General features: G+C 42.6%; 1 protein-coding gene across 5 annotated transcripts in view; it reads left to right on the plus strand.

Annotated features, from left to right (window-relative positions):
* SLIT3 (slit guidance ligand 3) overlaps window positions 1-22,261 on the plus strand; it is a 938,430-nt gene that overhangs the window by 606,356 nt on the left and 309,813 nt on the right. For all 5 annotated transcript variants that reach the window (XM_019534858.1, XM_019534861.1, XM_019534859.1 and 2 more), the window contains one exon: window positions 8,390-8,531. In XM_019534858.1, the coding sequence (XP_019390403.1) occupies window positions 8,390-8,531 (142 nt within the window). The remainder of the gene's footprint in view (window positions 1-8,389; window positions 8,532-22,261) is intronic.

Below are 22,261 nucleotides of genomic sequence, written 5' to 3' on the forward strand. Positions count from 1 at the left end.
GTGTCTCTGTGCCTGTGTGTCTGCTCCTCATTTCAAAGCCACAGCCCCACGCCCAGCCCTGCTGCTCCCTTTCACTCCTGCCTCACAGCACCATACATCCTACCAGGGTGTGCGGGGACTCTCCCCAGGCTCCAAACCCTCCCACACACCCACAGCCCCCCACACCTTCACAAACAACCGCCTCTACACACACACTTCAAAAATAGCAATCCTTTGATTTTTTTTAAGAGTGCATCTCACGATTTTTGGTATGGTGGGGTTGGCAGTAGTGTAACCCATATCATTTTGCACATTCTGTTTCCAGCTTTTTTTCTTTTTTTAAAATTAGGCTCACCAGTTGCCTTTTGGTCTGAATCTTGGTGAAGGTCCAGAATAGAATGCTTTTACATATACATATGTAACATAGTGTTTGTGTTTTGCAAAAATACTTAAGTGATTTAATTAAAATGGCACTGCAACTTACGTATAGAAATCCTTTGGTTAGGGCCTTGTTACATCTTACACTGTGAGCTGCACAGAAGTTGATCAGTGTTAGTGCTAGCTTGAGTTTGGAGCAGTCAGACTTCAGGCCAGCAGGGCCCTGGAGGACTGAAAGGTAAGAATTGAACCCCCATTTTGGGCTCCACCCCAATGCTCTGGGGCTCCCCAAGTTCTCGCCCCCTGCCCCTCTGGGTCCCACCTGCCCCTCCCATTCCTACTTGTAGTTGCGCAGTATGTGCCAGGAAGAAGGTCGGAAAGAGTTAACTTGCCTGCCCAGTTGTGCCTTCAGGGCTACTTCTCTTCTTGGGGCTGAACCTGTCCAGAAAGCAGCAGGGTTTGGGCTGGGCAGGCAGGTTAGCGTGTTCCCCTGGGACAAACAGTACAGGCAGCTACAACCGGCGGGGGGAGGAAAGAGGGGAACCTGGGGTGCTGGAGAGGATGTGGGGAGGGGCAGTGGACCAGCAGGGGAGTGGGAGAAGGGGGGGGGGGTGTTCACACTAAGTTGCAGCCTACAGCGGTTATACCGTAGTGTAACAGAAGCTGGGTAGCACAGTTCAGAGATAATCCTGCCCTTGAGTGGTATAATTTTGAGCAGCATAATGAATACTTAAAACCAGTTTCAGCTGTTCATGTATGGACAATCTAGGTGTTAAGAGCTCCAGGAGACACCCAAAATTACCATGTAATAAAGCCCTAAATTGCACTGGAAACCAGAAAAGGAAACCTTAAGCTAAGGTGTGCTGCTGCTTCAAAAAAATGCTGCTTACCAGTATATAATAGAGCTGGATTTCAACACAGGATCAAAGGTTCAGCACAAAAAACTGTACTGTATTAGTGGGTAGCATCTACCATTTTTTAACACCCAGACAGAGTATATTAAGCCAGGAAGAATAATGAGTGATTGTATGTACTGTGCATATTCCAGTTTCCAGGGTATTTTAATTGAAAGGAAAAATTAATAATTGGTATTTGGGATAAGGGGATGCCATGCAGAGACAACTTCTTTCCTTGATATTTCCTTTACTTCACGGCTTTACTCTTTAATGAAGGTTTTAGGTTGTGCAAGCTAGAAAACATTGATAGTGGGTTTTCTTTTATTCCGCCTCTGTTATATTTGTACAAGAGTAAAAACATACTATTGCTTTCTCTCTCTTTCATCTCTATAACTGTCTGGTTGGTTAACTTAGTGGAAGTTTTTTACTCCCTGTCTATCCACAGAATATTATTCTGAATTTCTGGGGGGAAAAACTTTATTTCCTATGGAAACAGACAGATAAATGCTCTTTGGTTCTATTCCCAAATCAGTGGAAGATCTCCCATTTTTGTCAGTAGATCTCCCACTTTGGATCAGGGCTTTGCAAATTGTCATCTGAAAGGAAGAGCGAGGACATGGAAAACAGAAAAAGATCACTTCTTAATTCTCACTGTATTCATTTACAGAGCTCGCTAGGCAACATGTATTCTCTGTTCAAGCATCCTCACTGGCAAGGCTAATAGAAAGCTGCTTGCTTAGGTGTAATGGAGATATTAATTAATGCTTTTATTTTTTTTCCTCTTAAACCAGAAAGTTCTGTGTTTTTGTCCCCTATAAAATCTCAATCTACCTTATATCCCCTGTCCATTCAGATCACTTCATATAATGTTCTGTTTCTATAATATCCTGCATGTCACAAAACATTGAATGGAACGGTTGAACTCTAAGGCTAGGGACAGAAGTTATACATACACCGGTTTAAGTGATCAGAAACTAGTTTAAACCTGTAACCGAACATAAGTTCAGTGCACATAAACCAATTTCAAAATGGCCAAAACCAGTTTTAAATAAATCTGGTTGAATGTAGTATCACACTTAACTGATTAAGGTTAAACCAGTTTAGGGAACTTCAGGGGGCTATGGGGACCATAACCCCGCCCCTGCCACTGCAGCCGTAAGTGGGGAGTGACCCTGAAACCGGCTGCAGCACCCTGATCAGGCAAACCCCAACTCAGGTCTGTGCTGGTGGGACAGGGCAGAGAGAAGAGAATTAAACCTCCTCCCCCCCATTTGCTCGAGGCTACTGCCAGGGCTGGCCATGCCCCCCGCTGTTCCAGTGTTGGGGATGGGGGGTGGGAATGTCTGACAGGGGATGCTATGCTCCAGCCAAGCAGACCTCAGCTGAGGTCCTGGGGGGGGGAGAGGGGAGGGAGGGGGGAATAAACCCTCTCCCTGCCTCCTTCACCTCAGGGGGCCATGGTGGGCCAGCACCTGGCCATGCTTCTGCCCCTCCCACTGCAGCAGCAAGGATGTGTGGGGGGGACCCTGACATAGGCTGCTGCACCCCAGCCAGGCAGATCCTAACTTGGGTCTCTGCGGGTGTGAAAGGGGACAGAGCGGGGAATTAAACTCCCCTCCATTTCCATTCGCTTCGTGCTGCTGCCGGGGTTGGCCACATCCATTGCCACTCAAGTAGTAAGAGTGGGGGTGGGAAATGCCCAGCAGGTGCTGCTTCCCCCTTCCCTCTCCAGGCAGACCTCAGCTGGGGTCCCTGCAGGCCAGGGTGGGGGTTTAAACCCCTCCCCTATCATACTCAGCCTGCTGGGACCTGGCCATGGCCCCTCCTCAGCACAACGTCCCTACAGCCAAGCATTTTCTATAGCATCCCCTGGCTTCTAGCTTGAGCCACTTCAGGCATGTGGCTGCACTGCCAGAATCAACAGTGAATGTCTATTCACATGCAAATCAATTCAGTCTACACAGGTTAGACTTACTTGCAAAGTTGAATCAATTCAGGCTTGGGCTTTTTGAATGGTTGTACTTAGCCTAATGGAGCTCTTAGTAGATGTTGAATTGGATGCAGTCAGTTAAATGTATCATCAGGCTTAGATTCTTGAACTGTTACTAGTAATGCAATGTTGGGATTTTCTGATGTCACATCCTAATAAAAAGAGAGTATATTATTGCTCCCCTAACCTGCAGCAATATATTGCTGGTTTGTCAGAAGCCTGTATTTTTCACTGCTCACAAATCCTCTTCTGAGACACATCACTTGTATCATAAAATATGTCCAAAATATTTGAGCTAACTACCATCCACCCTTCTCCTGATAGGTAGCGATCTTTTTCCCAATGCACATCTTCTCAGTTTTGGAATTCTGCCTGTCTCTAAATCTACCAACAACTTTACATGTTCTTAGGCCTATGTTGGCACTTCACACCCAATATGGCAAGGGAAAAAAAAGAACAAAAGTATGACATAAATGTCCATCCTGAGAAATGTTGCTCTTACAGAAAAACAATGTCTCACTTTGGGACAACTAATAGCAGCTGTGAATGTTTTCAATGTGCAAAGATGTAGTGGGACAGTAAGGTCATTTGAAGTCTCCACATTTGAGTCAAGTCTTCTGCTGGCATTATATGGTACATCTCCATTGACTTCAAAGGAGCTATGCTTATGTGCAACAGCTAAGGTTCTGCTGAATATTTTTAAATGAGAAAAGGAGTTGAAGAGGGAAGACAGTTGTCCTTTTTATTTTAAATTTAAAGTGTATATTCTTTGAGTTTAGATAGCTATCACAATGAAGTCCCAATGTGTTTGACATGCAGAGGTGATAATGCATAATAAGTTAAACAAAAGTTATGGGGAAGATTATCCATGTGCAATCTTAATTCTGCTTCCTTAGGTCTATGCTGGGGGTGGGCCACCTGCCCACTTCATCTTGTGCCCCCAGTGGTGGATGTGGGGTAGATGGGCCAAGGTGCCTGGGCAGTGGGACTGGGACTGGCAGTGCCAACACTGGCAACAGCAGCAGCAACTGGAAGGAGCCACCACTGGTGCTGGGGCGGCCAGGAAACGGAGTGCGGCCACCATGCTGGACCAGCTCTGCTGCGCGCCTGGGGGTAACTGGACTGGCTGCATGCATTATGGCCCAGGCTGCCCCCTGGACCTGGGCCACAGGGGGCTGAAGGTCCCACTGCGGGCTGGATAAAATCCCTTGATGGGCTAACAGCCCACAGCCATATTTTGCCCACCCTTGGTTTAGGCAATATGTTTTTAAATATGTGATCTCAAATTGTTGCTACTTGTGGATATGAATCAGGCCGTACAGTAAATAAGCCTATTGTCTGTAGAGCCCCCATTTCATTCATGGCAGAAGTTGGAATATGTGTAGTTAACGAAGCAATTTGAGAGGGTATGAGCTCATTGTTGAATCAGATAAATGATGTCCTAGGGAAATGGAGTCTATTTCTTCCCATGCCACAGAGATTCCTTTTGAAGCTGGACAAGTGACTTAACCCACTTTTTTTACAGGTAGCCAATAACTGTGTTTCTCATTTTCTGGGTGTCCAATTTGTTGAATATTCACAGCTGCATCTGAAGTCAGTGGGACCTCTGCTTTAAATACAGAACATGTGAAGTACTATAAATTGCGAAATAAATAAATAAATAAATCTGACAGAAACCTAGTATGGAAAATTTCATCCCAAATGGTTACTTTCACAAAGTTATATACAAAGGAAAGGAAAGCCTTATAATGGGAAATTGAAACTAACATCAATTATAGATGGTTCTACCAGTACTGTCTATCATGATGATCATCAAATGTGAAAATTAAATGGCATGTGTATATTTTTTTCAGTTTAAATAATCTGATGTTCTTGTAATGATAATGTCCCTGTCCCTTTAAAAAGCTTAATGTGAGGGAACATGAAATGCACAAATGTTTGAGAAGTCCCTGAAATAAACTTTAACTCACTTCCAGAACTATTGAACCTGCTCTTAAGGTTGGATCGCCAGTTTTCTTACACAATTTTAAGAGTCATATCTCAAAATATAAGTTATTGTTGATACTGTTTCTCTCTCTCCCCTTCTTTTCTGACACTTCCTATACACATAATATTGGCAGATCAAAAGAGGGATGACCACTTCAACACCATTTTTTGAGGTAATGGAAATTCAAGCGCTCAGGCACAAATTCTCAATGGACTCCCTGACATTTCTGACAGAAGGCACAAGTTTGCAGTAATTCTCATTTGCTTTTGTCAAGAGCCATCAGCCCTGAATGTGTAAGGCTCGCTACTTGCAGTTTTCGTTTTCTAGACATTGCGAACTATGGGATCTGACTTTAAAAACTTGGTTCTTTTAGCCATATTAAAACATCGGCCTCATGTAGAAGGCAAGTAGGTTGCCTTGTGGCATTTCTGTATACATCATTACAATTAGTCAATGTTTGTAAATAGCATGCAGTTTCACACATACTAGTCCAAACTACATCTTGTACTTTGGGAGCATTTTGAGCAGTCTTTCAGCTGCTTGTGAAAATCTTATGGTTTAAAGTATGGTAGACAATCCAACCAATTCTAGCAGAACGTTCCAATTTAGCATTTTATTGCAGTTTAGCCACAGCACTCTGAATCAGCACTCTAGAAATTATTCTTCCCCAGATGCAGAAAAGCCTCCCGGCCACTAGTCATTAAAACCAGTTTTTTACTGCATTAAGTGCTGTACTTTGCATAATAACATTGCCAGCCACCAGGTGTTTGAATTACATTCAAATATTTTCCCTACAGTAATGGTGTGTTTCCAGAATGTACTTGCATAGATCTGATACATTTCTATTGGACTTGCTAAAGGGTGTAGGCTCTGACACAGTGTTCTAGTTAACTGTTTACATTGCACAGGTCACCTGTTCATATGATCTAAATGGTCTGAATGAAACGCCAGACATAGGTTAAGAGCTGTTCCTAATGAAGCTGGATTGATGGGAAAAGAATTTTTCAAATGTTTTGGGCCAGATTGCCAGCTGCAGTTCCAATCTCTGACTTAATATCATGCATGTTTCTATTCCAGCATAACCCTAAAGAAAATACAGTTTCATTTATGGCTTCCTCTATTTCCTCCTTAGCTCATGATTTGACTTGAAGTTTCAGTGTTTTGTAACAGAAGGAATGGAATTTGCTTAGTGAATGTGATATACTTATGTTTTATCAGTCTGTGTCTCCCCACAATTTTTGTTGTTGTTGTTTGTATCACAGCTGTGAGGAAAAAGAGGTATTTTTGCACATTTTAGCCATAACTGGGGAGCTCTAGGTTTTGTGATAGATAGAGTGCAATCCACCATACAGAGATAACTAAAACCTGCTAAAATTAAAAGATCTTGGTACAAAAATTTAAGTATGTTAACTGTAATCTTTGGGCTGAAATTGGTAAAAGTAATACACTTTTGGAAACTTTATGGAAGGGTAAATTAAACCTGGACTTAGTGAATTTTATTCAAAATGTGTGCAGACTGAGGGCCTAAGGGCCATTGCACTTTGAACTGTTCAAAGGTTGATCCGTTTTAGTGCTAGCTTGAATTTGGAGCAACCACACCTAAAAACCTTCTGTGTCTCCCACCTGCACAGCTGGGACTTGCCACTAGAAGGCCAGTGAGCAAGGACCTGACTAGGAGTTACAGCTGTAAGTTGCCAGTCCAGGGCTGGTGAGCCAGGATAAGCCACTATCCCTGCTGTGGGTGGTGGGGGGGTGAGAGATGGGTTGGAGAAGGAAGTGGTAACGTGAAGTTGGGAAGTGGAGAGTTAATGGCATGGGGATGGGTAATGAAATGGAAGGTGGAAAGGAAATGGGGGTAGAGGAAGGGTGATGAAATGAAGTCAGTCACTGAAAAATAAAAAGGAGTATAACTTTTTTTTAAAGAAATGAAGAAAAAGTAAATTAAATAAAGTTTCATATTTTAATAGATTGGGATTTGGGATTGGAGTGTGGGGGCTGTTGGATCTACTTTCTGGGGCGGCTGACAGTTGGGAGCAGTGAGGGAAGGTGCCTTTGGGAGAGGTACGGCCCCTGTCTTCTCTCCTCCCTCCTCCCTGCATTCTCCCCTACCCCCAGAGGCAGTGGTGAGCTGTCATCAAGTGTGCTGAGCACTGAGGCAACACTAGTTAACTATCCATCCTGCTTTTCCTCCCTCCACCTTTGGACTGTTCAGATGTTACATTTGGCACTACAAAACCAAGTGCTACAGAAAAGTTCGTGTGTCATCCAGGAACATTTCTTTAGCCTTTCCACCATTTTCGTAGCCCTACAGGGGGCATACGTGTCTGTCCTCTCAATTTTTATTTTTATTTCTGTAGTGCAGCAAAAGCCATTTGTAGCACTACAAATGCAATGTTTGTCCACGGCCTTTTATACATGTGAATAGCTTCCTGGACTTCCACTGGGACTACTGGCTTGAGTAAAAGCTACCAGGACTGAGATCATAATTTTTATGTATTTTAGTATTATTTTTCTCTTTTCCATAAATTCCTTCACCATATGTTGTAAAAATACCTTACCACTGCATCCTTTGTGCTATAACAATTAATACAATGGTTTGTTTCATAGTGGTATATGCAAACTTCAGGAGATGTGTAGATTTGTTACAAACTGGAAATAGAAAAGACCTACTGGGTCTGCAAGTGTTTTCCTCAGCAAGTGCTGGATTGTGACTTCATTTACTTCAGATTGAAAGTTCATTGTCTTGTCTTTACTTAAATGACTCCAGAGATTGCATCCTTATTATTTTCCTGGCAAAACTATTCAGTTCACCAACAAATCTCACACTTTGGAAATATTCCTCAGTCTTCAGCCTTTTAATTTTCCAATTAAGGTTCAAATAATTTGACCTTGGTGGCCAATCCAATAGGTAGTGGGAGGGGAGCAGGGGAGGACATTAATAAATGGATATACAAAATAGTAAGACCATAGTAACCTCTAAGTTTTCTTTGTAGCTTCTGTAGGTGATTTATATTAGAAAACAAATACATGGAATCAAAAGAGATTAACACAGTATATACAATGAAATTGAAAAAAATCAGTGACTGTTTATTTTCTAGTTGAAATAGTAAATGATCAACTAGCAAACCTAATTTTTGGTACTGTCTTTGCCTTCCTAAGGTTCCCAGTCTGAGCCACCATCCTGCAGTGCCAGTTCCATCACTTGTCCGTCTGCTTGCACCTGTAGCAACAATGTTGTGGACTGTCGAGGAAGGGGCTTAACAGAAATTCCTGCTAACCTACCAGAGGATATTTGGGAAATGTAAGTGTCAGCATCAAATTATCTCATCTGTGATATTCCAAGTCTAATTGTTTTCACAGTCTCACTTTATGGAAGTGAGCCAGAGTTTTTTTGAGCCCCTTCAGTTGATAACCATGGTCATTTGTGGGCTACATGGCTATTGTCTCCATACTTTTGGGAGGGGAGTTTGGTCTTATGACTCAAGTCATTCTTAAAAACAAAATGAGATAATCTGCAGCAAGCTCTGGCCTGAGAACTAGATCAAGTTCTCAGCAAATTCATTTCAAATTGTATTTTCACTTTCAGAAACCAGGGCTTGGGTCATATACCTAGAGACATGTATATTTTCCAGTAGAGGAAAATATATCATGTATTTCTCGTAACCGGATTGTTTTCACTCTGAGCTACCTTGGTGATTTTCCCTAGAGACTGGGAGCTTTTCATGTTAGGCAGGCAGGTAGTGGGGGTCTCTTGCTGAAGACTGACATTGAACAGATTGTTCCCAATTATTTCCCCCTCTTTTCTCTTCCATTTCATCAATCCCAAATCTTAACACTTAGCTGAATGCTTTCTCATGTCACCATTTCAGATATTAGTCTAACTGATTTACTTGTCTTTACTAGTTTTATCTGATGCAGTTGTCTACTTTTGTGTCTACAGTTTTATAGGAAGGTGTACAATCTACCACAGTTATGAATAGTGTGACATGAAACTAAATTGCTTTTGGTTGTTCCACAGGGAATGGTGAGCAGTTGTTTTCCTTGTGAGGTTGTTATATTGCAGACAGTATCCTTCTTGCAACCAGCTTTAAGAGCCTAAAGATTATGAATTCAATTGTATCCATGTAGTAACTGGACCAATTTAGCTTTTCACTGCTGCAGAAATATTTCTGGACTGCAAGATTCATTGGGATAAAGCTCAAGCACAACTCTCATTTCTAGGCAGGCCTGTTGTGATTTAGTATCTCACTGCCAAGAGTTTGACTGAGACTTGCATCTAATCTAAAATGCCAGGATCACTGGTTTCATTGGTGATTTGTTCCATGTGGCACTTGCTTAATGGCTTCATCAAAACTTTTGTGATTACTATCCCAGAGTAGTTTTCTGAAGCCTGTGCTTGATTGAATAAGTTTCTACTTTTTGCTCAGATTTTACAATTATATAAAAAAGTTATACTGAAAACATTAAAGTTTGCTGAACAGAAGTTAGATATAAACACTGCCTTAAAATAGTACTAGCCAAGGTACCTGGGGCATGTAGAATATTTACAGGAAATGTAAAAATAGCCACACGCTTGACCTCACTTGTAAAAACATGGGATGCTTCCCTGCTTTCTGTCAAAATATAGGCATAAACATCCTTATGTTGGGGTCAAGGGTGAACTGTCCCCGGTAGGGGAGGTGGAATGAATTTCCCTCTGCTGGTCCCATGCTTTGGAATGAGTTTATAGCAGCTAGATGGTTGCCAAGGCCATTACCAAGCTACATATATGTTCTCTTCCTTCCCTCCCCCCCACCTCAAATTAATAAGTTACCTGTCCATTCCTGGTTGAATTTGTAATATTTTATATTACATGTCACCTGGGCACAGGCAGATATTTGGAAATTTTCTACCCTTGGAAGTGACAGTGTAAATTACATCTAACTTTTATTTTTAAGAAAAATTTTGTAGTAGGAAATAACGAAAGGTTGAAAACAGAAGGAGAAATTTGTTTGTAATGCAACTTTTCATGTTGTTTAGCAGTCAGGATTTGGAGGGGGTGGGGGGAGATTTGTTTGGGACCTGCTGCTTCAGGTTTGTGGTGTGTGGGAGAGGATGTTCAGATTTCTGTTAATATGAAAAGTGACAAGGAGCCAGGAGAAATTTTATTAAACAAATTTGGTAAGAATCTATTGCCAATATCTGTAAAAGCCAGAAGGGCGTGTATTTTGGAAACTCTGGTGAAGGAAATTACTCTTCCTTACAGTTAGAGGAGCATACTCAAAAGTTTGAAAGCCTTTAGTGGAGGTGCTGGGTACATACTTACTAGCCTAATTTTGGTGTGCTCACATTTTTAAAATTCTGACCTGTAAGTTTAGATTCTGGATTTTTGTATGCATTTTGTTATCTGACCTTGCCTTTTCCTTCTCTCTCACTCTCAAAGTGGTTTACTTGTTATTACAATGGATTATTAAAGGAATTTTGGAAGAGTCTAGTTGGTAAGAGAGTAAATTATATTCATACATAAAATTTCATCTTCTTAAGGATTTTTCAATATTTCACTTCTTGATGGGTCTAGGGAATGAGCAAGTGTCAGAAATAGGAAAATATTAGGGAGGAATGCCGCCTTCATTTTCTATTTGGCTTAAGGTTATTCAAGTAGGAGTTCCTATAGCAACTCTGTCTGTCATGGTATGTGGCATTATGTGGTAGAGAAGGATAAGTCTTTGTGAGGCAGAATGGGATTGGTAAAAAAGGTGGATGAATGAGTTTAGATGCCTGAGATCTGAACTTTCATATTAAGGGGAAATGTAATCTTCTGGAAAAACAAAAGACACCCGTGGGGACACACATACAGGTAAAGAAGAATACTCTTTTGTTAGTACTACACACGCGCATAGAATGGTGGGCTGGGGATTCCCCGCATGCCTGGAGGTGGACCCAGAAGTGGATCAGAAGTACTTCTGGTCCACTTCTGGGTTCGCAGCTGATCACACTGGGGGGGGCGGGGGGAGGGAGGTGCATTCCTATGGGATGTTCCATCTGCCCCAGCATCGCAGGGTTTACAAGCTGCACCTGGTACATTGAGGTATGTAGAAAAAATATCGAATATTCAGATTCAGATTCCGCCGAACTGAATCAGGACAGAGATCTGAATCAACAAATCAAATCTCTGTCCCTGATTTGGGCCAAATCCAAATCGAATACGGTCTGTTTTGCACACCCCTAATGTCAGTTAATATGGAGCATTATCCAGCTGAAATCTCCCAACTGTCTTCACTGCTTCAATTAAATTCCTCGTGGATTTTTTTTCTAGAACATGTCTTTATTGGGACCAAAAATCATCACTTTCAAAATTATTAATCTTTTGAATTTCAGTGGTTTTCACAACCCTGCTAGTCGTACCACCAAGATGTTAACTGAATTGCCACTAAAGGCACAGTTTTAGGTACATATGTAGATAACTAAATAGATATAATTATTTGACCAAAATGCTTTTGCTTGTTGTAGTTGGAAATTGAACTGGTATGATGGCAGCTAGTGCATTAAGAGGAAATGATTATAAAGTTGTCTTGGGTCCTATAACCTTTTGAGAGATACATGAGGGCAATAACTGAGACCATGGAGCAATTGTGTCCTTTGACAGCACCATGAGACAGCACCATGAGGACCAGTCCAACCAGATTCACTGTGGCAGTATATAGGCTACTAAATCTTTGGTATGGGCACGCTTGCATTTTTAGCCACTTTAAAAGGGGAGAGCTACAGCCTCGGATTGTGCATCAACTGTTATGCTGTAACTGTTAAATTGGTATAGTCCTGAAATGGTGCAAGTTAGGTAAACCCCACTAACTTTGAACCTGAATGAAGCAGGGTTAAAGCTAGGGGGGAGGGGTTTCTACACTAGTGCCGCTACAAAATCATGTGGATGGAGCAGTTGCATCCTGTGCCTTGCAAGGCAACCTGGAATATGAAACATGCCTTGTTTCTGGCAGTATTCTTCATTTAAGGATTTCATAGGACCTTAAAAACATTCAGAGTCTAGTACTTCTCCCCTTCAATCGTGGGAATTTGCCATATCTTATTTTAGGCGTAGCATCATTGCCTCCTAAGTAATTATATTTTTTTTCACCAAGAGATTAAGAAAGTCACATTTTAAGTTAGTTGCAAGGCTAAAACCTGATCCCATGATTCTCAGGAGCCTGCTCTAGCAATAACCAGTACCAAGCCAGGGCAGAAAGGATGAGGAATTGGATATTGTGGAAATATAGCAGATACGAGTTTAGCAGATCTGGGGGGTTGGCTTTGCCTACTCTACTTTTGTCTTAGGATGGTCATGTGTGTCTGTATCTCCTTCTCATTTTTGGTAGACTTGGGAGCATCACAGTGTCCACACGATGTTCTGTTGCACCTGCAGTGAGCACAGGCACACATGGTTTGATTTTGAAAAGTAAAGTTTAAGACAAACTTTTGTAAAGTGCCTAAATTGCTCTCAGGCTTAGTCTCCTAATTGTTACTTAGATGTCATTGAAAATCTTACCAAAATTTGAAAGGGAACTCCACTTCAACTGGGATTACAGAGTTCACATGTATGCTAGTGAAACCCTGGACAGTGTCCTGTTAGATATAGGTATAATAAGTGAACAACTGTAAGGAGACAGCAAAAGTCTTTTTAAAGAAATAACCACATGCTTTTTATAATGTTATAATGTGGGTTTGCAATCCTACATTCTTCTAATTTCTCCTTCCCTACAAGGACTAATGCCTTTACTTGCTGCAAAAATGAAATATGCGAGTACTCTCTGGGTATGTACAGCCGTTACAGTTAGATTGACTTACCCAGGGTTAGGCTGATATAAATACCCAAATGTGCAGGCCTTCAGAGAACTTAAATCACTCAAAAATGTTTTGCCCTATCTAAGGTTGTTTACCTGAGGAGGTGCACTAACTGAGATCAAGACTGGGTTAACCCTATCTAGGAAAAGGTTAACCCAATTTAGAGAATGCTTGTATGCATTCACAGTGCAGCATCAGGTCTTGGAAACCCTGTCATTTGCCCCAGCCCCAGGGCTGTGCTCTTTCCTACTTTCTCCTTTCCCCTGACCAAGTCTGGGCTATTTTTAGCCCCCTGGATCCTCCCCTGACTGGGAATCCCCCAGGCCACTAGCCTCCCCACTCCCTCAGTTACTTGCAGTGGTTTCTCTGCACAGCTTCTGAGAGTTGCAAACAGCTGTACACACCCTCTGGGAATGGCCCTGCTGGCAGGGGGGTTACAAACCACGAGGTAAAGAAAAGTCTGGGAGACCTTAAAGTTATATGGAGTGGCAGCCAGTCAAATTATGTGTAACAATTTGGAAAACTTTCTCACAATTGGACATAAACCTGCCAGCTAAATAGAATATCTGATTAAACTTTTAGTGCTCTATTTAATGGTTTAGACACTTCTGAATCTTTACATTTTAGGGAATATAACTTATTCGACTTTTAGTCTGAAAATAAGTCTCGTAAATCACTTTAATTCTACATATATCCTCATCAATTCCTAGGCATTTCAGGTGGGACTAGTTTTTAATAGAAAGAATCAGTGGTAATAAGACATTTTTATGGTAATGTGAGATAAAACCCTGAAGAAATGTTTATTACTCATGTTCTGTTGCGATAAATCCCTGTAAACATTTCATTTTTATGGAATACATATTAAGAAATTTAACTAGACGTAGCTGAATGGGTTTTAGCCAGGGTTGAACTCAATATGTATCTTAGTGGTGACATATCTAACATCTAGGGCATCTATACATGTGCTTTGAGGTGGAGGCAGGGCACTTTAATTAGAGCAGCTCTCACAGCCGCTGTAATTAAAATGCCTGCAGTATCGTGTATTCAGCGTCACGTGCTTCAAAATGGCGGCAGGAGGGCTTGAACAAATGCTTGTTCGATAACTTGACTTTAATCTCCGAGGCATGACTTTTTTCATGTTTTATACCAACTTAACTAAGAAAGATAGTGTTAAAGAAAAGTGTATCCAGAAAAGTTTGTTTTGGGTATCCCCTGCTTTGGGATGAGACCACTTGGTCCATGCCTGAGGTCAAGAGTCCTAGTTTTACGTACCCAGAGCTCCGTTTTATATCTCTAGCTAGCAATCTAGATGTAGGGCAAGTGAGCCCCATGTGGATGCTCTGCCTTTCCTATTTCTACCAAGGTAGTTGTGCTGGAGCAATACTTTTGTTGCCCTCCCTTATTTCTTCCCTGTAGTTAGGATTCCATCAAAGTCCTTCCAGTGAAGGCTGTCATTGGTCTGTTGCTTCTTGCTCTAATCCACATTTTCTTTTAGGGCAATTCTTTCCAAAATCAGGTTCTTCTATAGAGCATAAAATTGGAGCTGCTTAGTCTGCACTACCCCTACTTCTGAAAAATTAATCAGCCAGGAAACCACAAAATAAGTTGAACCAGGAAATATAATTTGTTGCAGGAAATCCTAGTTTGCATTCAAATAGAAGCACAATTGAAACTGCTGCAATTGTTACTGCATCTGTCCCTCAAGTATTGTTTCTAGCATGGCATATACAATTATTTTCTCCATGGTAAATAAATTGATGCCCTTTGGGTGTCAATAATAAATTACCATTCTTCCCTCAGTCTTGTGCCCCAAGTGTACATCTCTAGATATTAGTTGTGTTCAGTAATGGTTTTCAATTCCTGTCTCCATTAATTCAATATTCCTTGGTAATCCCATTCATATCAGATATGATCCCTTGACTGACAGTAGCTGGTTTGTCCCACATAAAATTAAACATGTAGCAGCTACTTTAAAACATGGTTATCAGAGATGACCTACATTCTGCTGTCTGTTTCACTATTAATTAAAAATGTTATAGACAGCTTTTTTCTTGCCTGCCTTCCTTGGTATTCATAGACAGAACCTCTCTGCTGTGTTTGCCAATAAGTGCTAATTGTTGGGTTCGATGATAAGTCAAGCCTGCTATGAAACGGGCTGAGACCAGCCACTCTCTTGTCCTAGGCCACCAAATGGGTGCGATATGGTAACCATTTTTACTTGCTATTGACCTTGCTGCTTGTAGCTTGGAGATGAAAAACTCCTTAACCCAAGTTTCATCCTCTGTGCTGCCCTGTAATTTTTTCAGAAGCCCCTCCTTGTAATCCTGCCCCATCTACCAAGCAGAAATTAAGAAAAAAATAAGCTGGAAAGCTGTATTGAAGCCTTTTTCCTCATAAAAATTATAGTAGGAGAGTATAGTGCAATTCGTGTTTTACAAAGAATCATTTTGATCCTGGAGCTGACACCAGCAGCCAAATTCACTGAGAAAAAAAAAGTTAGAAGAAAATGAAACTGAGGGCTACAGACTATGTGTTGTAGTATGTAATAAAGACCCCACTGCTTACAACATGGCTTTCTTACAGTGTGATTCAGAGCAAAAATTCTTCTCAAAGCAGAATTCTTCAGCAGAATCCCTGAAAGGGATGGCAAGAGAAAGCTTAATAAGCTTCTGCTTGTCTCCAGTGGTAATTCAGATGAGAACTTAAGTGGTTAAGCAGCTGGAGGAATTGACTTAAGAAGAAATAGTAAAAAAAATTTAACTTGGCGAATTGCAGATGAATCAAAGATAAAAGCATTTTAACTGTATTTAAGCAGTACCTACATCACAGGTATGTAGGGTGAGTAGCAATATAAAGAAAAGGAATTTAGGATTGTAACAGGGTCCTGCCCCAGGGGGTGGCTGTGAAGCCCCTGGAGACCCCCCCTAGCCCTTCTCTCCTATACTTTCTTCAGGCAATCTCCCCATCAATTCCCCTTGATGTGATTATGTCTGTAGAAAAGGGATGCTGTCCCAGGGCTTCTCAGGCCTGATCTCATGCTTCTGAGCTCAGGTGTCTCTGCTGTCCACCTTAAGGGCTCATTATGTGGGGCTCTGTCCTCCCCAGTACCCACACCCAAGCCTCACAGATGTCACACTTACTAATCAAATCATAATGTCCCTACTGCTACGGGCTTCTGGCTCTATCTCTCCTTACACCAGCCCCTCTCTAGGCTATGGACACTTTGGCCTCCTTAGACTCTGGCTGTGGCCCTTCAGTCCTTCTCCTTAGACCATGGCCCCACGTCTAGGCCACTTAAGACCACTGGGCTTTCCAGCCCCACCAGTCTTCAACTGTGGCTCTTCTTGGCCTTTGGCCCTTCCTGAGCCATGGTTCCACTCCTATGCCAATGAGACCCATGGGCACCCTGACCCTGCCTGCTCCCTGGACCCTCGAGCCCTCTGCTCTCTTTCTGAGCTCTCTAGCCCCTGCTCTTTTTCTGTGCCCTCTGGTCCTCCATCCTCTCTGGGCTCTGTGGCCCTCTGGCACACCTACAGACTGGTTCTCAGATGGCCTGCCTTCTCTTAAAGTAGCAGGAGCTCCAAGCCTCCTTGTACAAGAATATAGAAGGAAAATAGCCTGACTGAAAAAGATTAGGTATTAGAGTAAGCTAAGTGGAAGTGGTGGGCACTTCACTGTTTGGGTTAGGACAGGCATAGCTGCAGACTGGTTCAAAAATGGCTGATTGGGTGAAAATCTAAACCCTCATTCCCTGAGAGCTCAGATGAAGTAGTTTCAAAACAGAGCATTTTCTGTAACTTATGTCTCTGCTGTATGCCAGGCTCAAGCTGGTTTCAGAATGGGAGGAGGGGAAAGGTAATAGAAGGGAAGAAGGAGGATCCAAGGAACTACAGACCAGTCAGCCTCATCTCAGTCCCCAGAAAAATCATGAAGCAGGTCCTCAAATAATCAATTTCTAAGCACTTGAAAGAGAAGATGATGATTAGGAACAGTCAGCATGAATTCACCAAGAGCAAGTCAAGCCTGACCAACCTGATTGCCTTCTATGATGAGATAAATGGTTTTGTCGAGGTGGGGAAAGCAGTGGACTTAATATACCTTGATTTTAGCATGTTTTTGATACCATCTCCAACAGCATTCTTGCAAGAATGCTGGGTTGGATAAATGGACTATAAAGTGGGTAGAAAGCTGGCAGGATTGTCAGGCTCAACAGGTAGTAATCAATGGCTCCATGTCTAGCTGGCAGCTGGTATCAAGTGGAGTGTCCCAGGGGTCAGTCCTGGAGGTGATTTTGTTCAATATCTTCATTAACAATCTGGAAGATGGAATGGAGTGCACCCTCAGCAAGTTTGCAGAGGATGCCAAGCTGGGGGGTGTAGTAGGTACACTGGAGGGTAGGGCTAGGATTCAGCATGACCTAGATAAATTGGGGGATTGGGCCAGAAGAAATCTCACGATTCAACAAGGACAAGTGCAGAGTCCTGCACTTAGAATAGAAGAGTCCCATGCACTGCTACAACCTGGGGACTGACTGCAGCCCTGAAGAAAAGGATTTGGGGGTTACAGTGGACACTAAGATGGATACGAGTCAGCAGTGTGCTCTTGTTGCCAAGAAGGCTAACAGCATACTGGGTGTAGTTAGAGTGTTGCCAGCAGATTGAGGGAAGTAATTATTCTGCTGTACTCTGCACTGGTGAGGCCACAGCTGGAGTACTGTATCCAGTTTTCCCCCCTCCCCCACTATAGAAAGGATGTGGACAAGTTGGAGAGAATCCAGCAGAAAGCAACAAAAATGGTTCTGGGGCACATGACTTATGGGGAGGGGCTGAGGAAACTGAGTTTATTCACTTGGAGAAGAAAAGACTGAGGTGATTTGATAACAGCCTCTGACTACCTGAAGGGTGGGTCCAGAGAGGATGGAGTTAGACTTCTCAGACAGAACAAAGAGCAATGGTCTCAAGCTGCAGAAAGAGAGGTTTAAGTTGGATATTAAGAAAAACTTCCTCATGAGGAGGGTGGTGAAGCACTGGAACAAGTTACCTAGAGAGGTGGATTGAATCTCCATCCTTGGAAGTTTTTAAGGCCCTGTGTAGCAGGACAGTAAGACATGCCTGTTCCTTAAGGCTGAAGCAGCCTGGCCAGGGAGCTCGGCAGGCTATGCAGGGCTCCCCAGCTGCAGGTTGCCGGGGTAACAGCCTAAGGAAGTAATTGGCCCCACCTGTCAATGTCACCTGACTGGCAGAAGGCAGAGCTCTGGGATATATAAGCTCAGGCGGTAGCTAGTAGACACATACTCTCTCTGGCAACTGACAGGAAGGAGCTCCTGCCTGCTGAAGTGACTCGAGAGCTGGTGCTGCGGGCGTAGCTTTCCCTCCTACTCCCTGCTCTGCTCTCTTGGTGTTACATGACTACAGTGAATCTCCTAGGTACCTAGAATAGAGGCACGTTACTCTGAGTGGAAGGTTGTCCCCTTCAAGGGATATGGTACTGCTGTTATTACTAGTATTTACTTTATAACCTAGGGGCTTGTGTTTGTGTTCATGTTTACTCTGGAAGATTGGGATGAGGCTAGCAGTGGAGATTTGGAGGCCTCACTAGTGCCTGCAGAGAAAGGGCATATGATTTGGTGGAGCCCAGTGTCAGGCACAGTGACCAGAGCACAAGAGGAGCACATCCAGAAAAATGCAGTGAGCCCAGAGCACCAGGAAGGCACAGACAAAAGGACTTGGTGAGCCCACAGCATGAGAGGGGTGTAGGTACAGGGTTGGGTGAGCCCCTACCTAATGCCAGAGGGACACAGCTAAGGGGGCACAGAACCAGGTGCCCAGGAGAGAGGCACAGAGTCGGGCATCTGAGAGAAAGGCACAGAAAGCTTGCCTGTGTGTTGCAAAGAGAGAGGAGCCAGAGGTCTCAATGCCAGGGCTGTATAGAGTTGATGACAGGAGTAACACCTGCGAGACATGGGACATGTGTAGGGATGGTTGGATTGAAGAAGTCAACCCTGAAGGCAGGAAAAGGCAAAGGAGTCTGTACCTGCTGAGCAATTCCCTTCCAGGGCTTGGAACAGAATCTAAGATCTGAGGTACTCGCCACAGCGGCAGACTTCCTGTCCGTTCCCCTTCTAGTGCTGGTCCTTATAAATGGTAATAATCTACAGTTGTTATAATTTTACTCTGTTGGTTGTAATGAAAGATTTGTGTGGTTGATCTGAAAGTTTCAATTCTGCTGATGTCTCATGGGAAAGTCAGTGATGGGAATTTGGGCGGGTTTTTTTTTTTTTTCAGTTGACTCTTTTTGCACACATGAAATACTAAAAGAACGTTATGACTGCAAATTCAAATTTAGGAAATGCCAGAATTAAAGTTGCCTTTGACTCATTTTGGTAATGAATCAGTGTTGGAAAATGAAGAAAACTGTCTGTGGGCCCTCTTACTTTGCTGCAGAAATACGGTGGTGTGTCATGAATGAGGCAGGTAATTGCAGGAATGAGAAAAGATGGTCCTGTGATTGAGGCACGTAAATGCTGCCCTAGAGATCTATATTCTATTTCTGTCTCTGCCACAGAGTTCCTACATAATGTTAGCTGAGTCACTTAAACCCAGTATTTCACAGGTGGTTGCTTTAATTTCCTTATTTTCTGACAGGCTTAATTGAGACTCTGGGGTCTGCTTTGCAGAAGCACTGACTCACACCTGTGACTGAAGCTTATAATACAACTTTCATTGACGTATAAAGTTCAGTAGAATGCTGGGTACTCTGAAAAATCAGTTCCCAAGTATCTAAAATTTTGCATCCAAAATCAGTGGGAACTCTTAAGCCCTCTCTCTGTGCTTCATGCCTAAATTGGAAATGATATCCAGCCACTTACTCCCAGCGTGGTACTGTGAATAAAATGAATTGTTCGTAAAACTCAAACTTTCACTCGAAGTGAAAAGGGCTATAGAAAATCATGTGAAGCATCTAAGGCCCCTGACAGATCTTCACTTTAAGATGTGATAGGATCTAACCCTCAGTTCAAACAATCAAGTGTTGTGCTATGCTATACATGCATAGCAGGACGCAAGATTTTGGGATTGGGGGTTAGATCCCAATGGTGCCTTACTTGCCTGGGCTCCCCCTGCACCACCAAGATGACACCAACTGACAGTCAAATGGGGCTGGGAACCAAACTGGACTCCATCCCCAGCTGGCAATTGGCTTTGGGCCTCAACAGCCAAGCTCCACATGCGCCAGGAGCTGCAAAACCCTGTGTGCTGCCCATCTTAGTGGCATATGACGTTTTATAGCTCCCTGTGAATCCTGCTGATTGTTGGCTGATATAAGCTGGGTGTCACACAGGGTTTACACTGCTTTTGGTACATGGGAAGTGCAACATTGGGCTGTGGCAGCTGGGTGGCACACAGGGCTTCAGTAGGTCGTGGTGATGGGTTCAATTTAAAGTGAGCCACAAAGATATTCCATGTTATACATGGGAAGAACTTTGTGGCTTGTTCCAGATTATGACATGTAAAACTGAGGTGCACATGTGGCTGCTTACTATTTAAGGTGTGATTAACCTTTTAATCGCATCTTAAAATTTACATATGTTGTGAGGGGGTTGGAGGAAGGCTTATTTACTAAGCCTTCGGCCTTATTTACTAAGGCCTAGAGCCATATGTTGAACAACTGGGGGGAAAAAAGCAAAATGTTGACGAGCTGTTCATTAAGTAAGTATAATCTATTCTGTGCATGAACTAAGGAAGGACTGCCGTGGAAAGAATAATATGTGATCCAGTAATGTAAGACTGTTTTAATGCATCCCTGAAAGGATGTTTGCACAAATTAAGATACTACAGAGTAGTGGGGGGGCCAACTGTTTCAGTAGGCCTGCCATAAATTAGCCCCAAGCTCTTCTTGGGGCATTGGAAGGGTATCAGAATGGTACTCATCTGCTGCTCTGCTTTCGGCTGCATGATCTGAGCTCCCTATCCAATCTACTGTTCTCCTTTCTGCTCCCTGACCTGTGCTCTGTGTTCAGGCTGCTGCTCTGCCTTCTGTTCCATGCCCTATCTATTGGTGTGCTGCCTGCCCCTTCCCTGATCTGTGGTGTACCACCCACGGAGGCTACCTATGACACTTGTGGCATTTGTGCTGCTGCTTGACCACCCCTGCTGTAAATTGTGTTACATAAATAATGTTCTTTTCACACAGTTTTTTGTGTGTGTTGGACTGGAACACAGAAAACATTTAATGGGGAACAGCTCTGCACTGGTCCACATGGCAGACTATTAGGTCTCTTCCATCCCTGACATGTGCTTCTATTCAAGATTATGAAACCCAGGGGTTTCACACTTCTATCATCAACATCATGACTCACCCTCCAGCAACCCAAAATGTATCCTTAGTATATTAATACCTTATTAAGCTTTATACTTGCAGTACAATTATCCTTGCATCTGTCATTGGAGCTTTTAACCTTGTACTCTGCCTGTGTTGGATTTGAGTCACCATTATGCTGATCCAGTTTTACACCACTGTAGCCCATCTGAAATTGAGAGGGAGTGACTTGCATAAAATTGGAATAATGAAGTGTTGGATCTGGGCTGATATACCCAAGTCAGAAATGGCTAGAAGTCAAAATTTTGGAGGCTTGTTTTTGGATGCAGATCTTTTCCTTTCAGAGTGAGAAAACAGGCTAGTAATCCCTGAAGAAAAAGCCTTTTGCAAAATTCCCAGGACTGCTTGATTTTGATCAGCTCAGAAATATAACAAGAGCCAGTCTTGCTGAGATCAGGTATTTGCACTTCCAACCCATGCCAATATCAATTACTGCACAGGTGTACAGAATATTTAAGAGTTAAACCAATTTTTTCAATCATAAAACTGATCCTTGACTTAGTTCAAAGTTAGTGAGAGCCTCAAGTCATTTGGGTTTTTGTGAGCCTGTTTTACATATCGTTTGGTTCTGCTGATAACCAACGTCAGTGGATATCATATGGAATTTACTTTAGTATGTAATGGCTTCTTGTATACTGAGGAAAATCATCGATAAGTTCACTTGGCATTATGGAAAAAGCAGTTGCTATACATAAATGCTTGTTGTCTCCTACCCCTGTCAGGGCAATAGTAAACAAAAATAACTTTCCTTGAGAAAACTGCTTTAACTTGGTAAACTTCTGTTCACTGTACCTTTTAACGAATGTGCTGCTTGGCCAAATTTTGTTTTGAAAAAAATTA

This window comes from Crocodylus porosus, unplaced genomic scaffold (assembly GCF_001723895.1).
Source record: "Crocodylus porosus isolate Cpor-Errol unplaced genomic scaffold, CroPor_comp1, whole genome shotgun sequence".
NCBI lineage: Eukaryota > Metazoa > Chordata > Crocodylia > Crocodylidae > Crocodylus > Crocodylus porosus.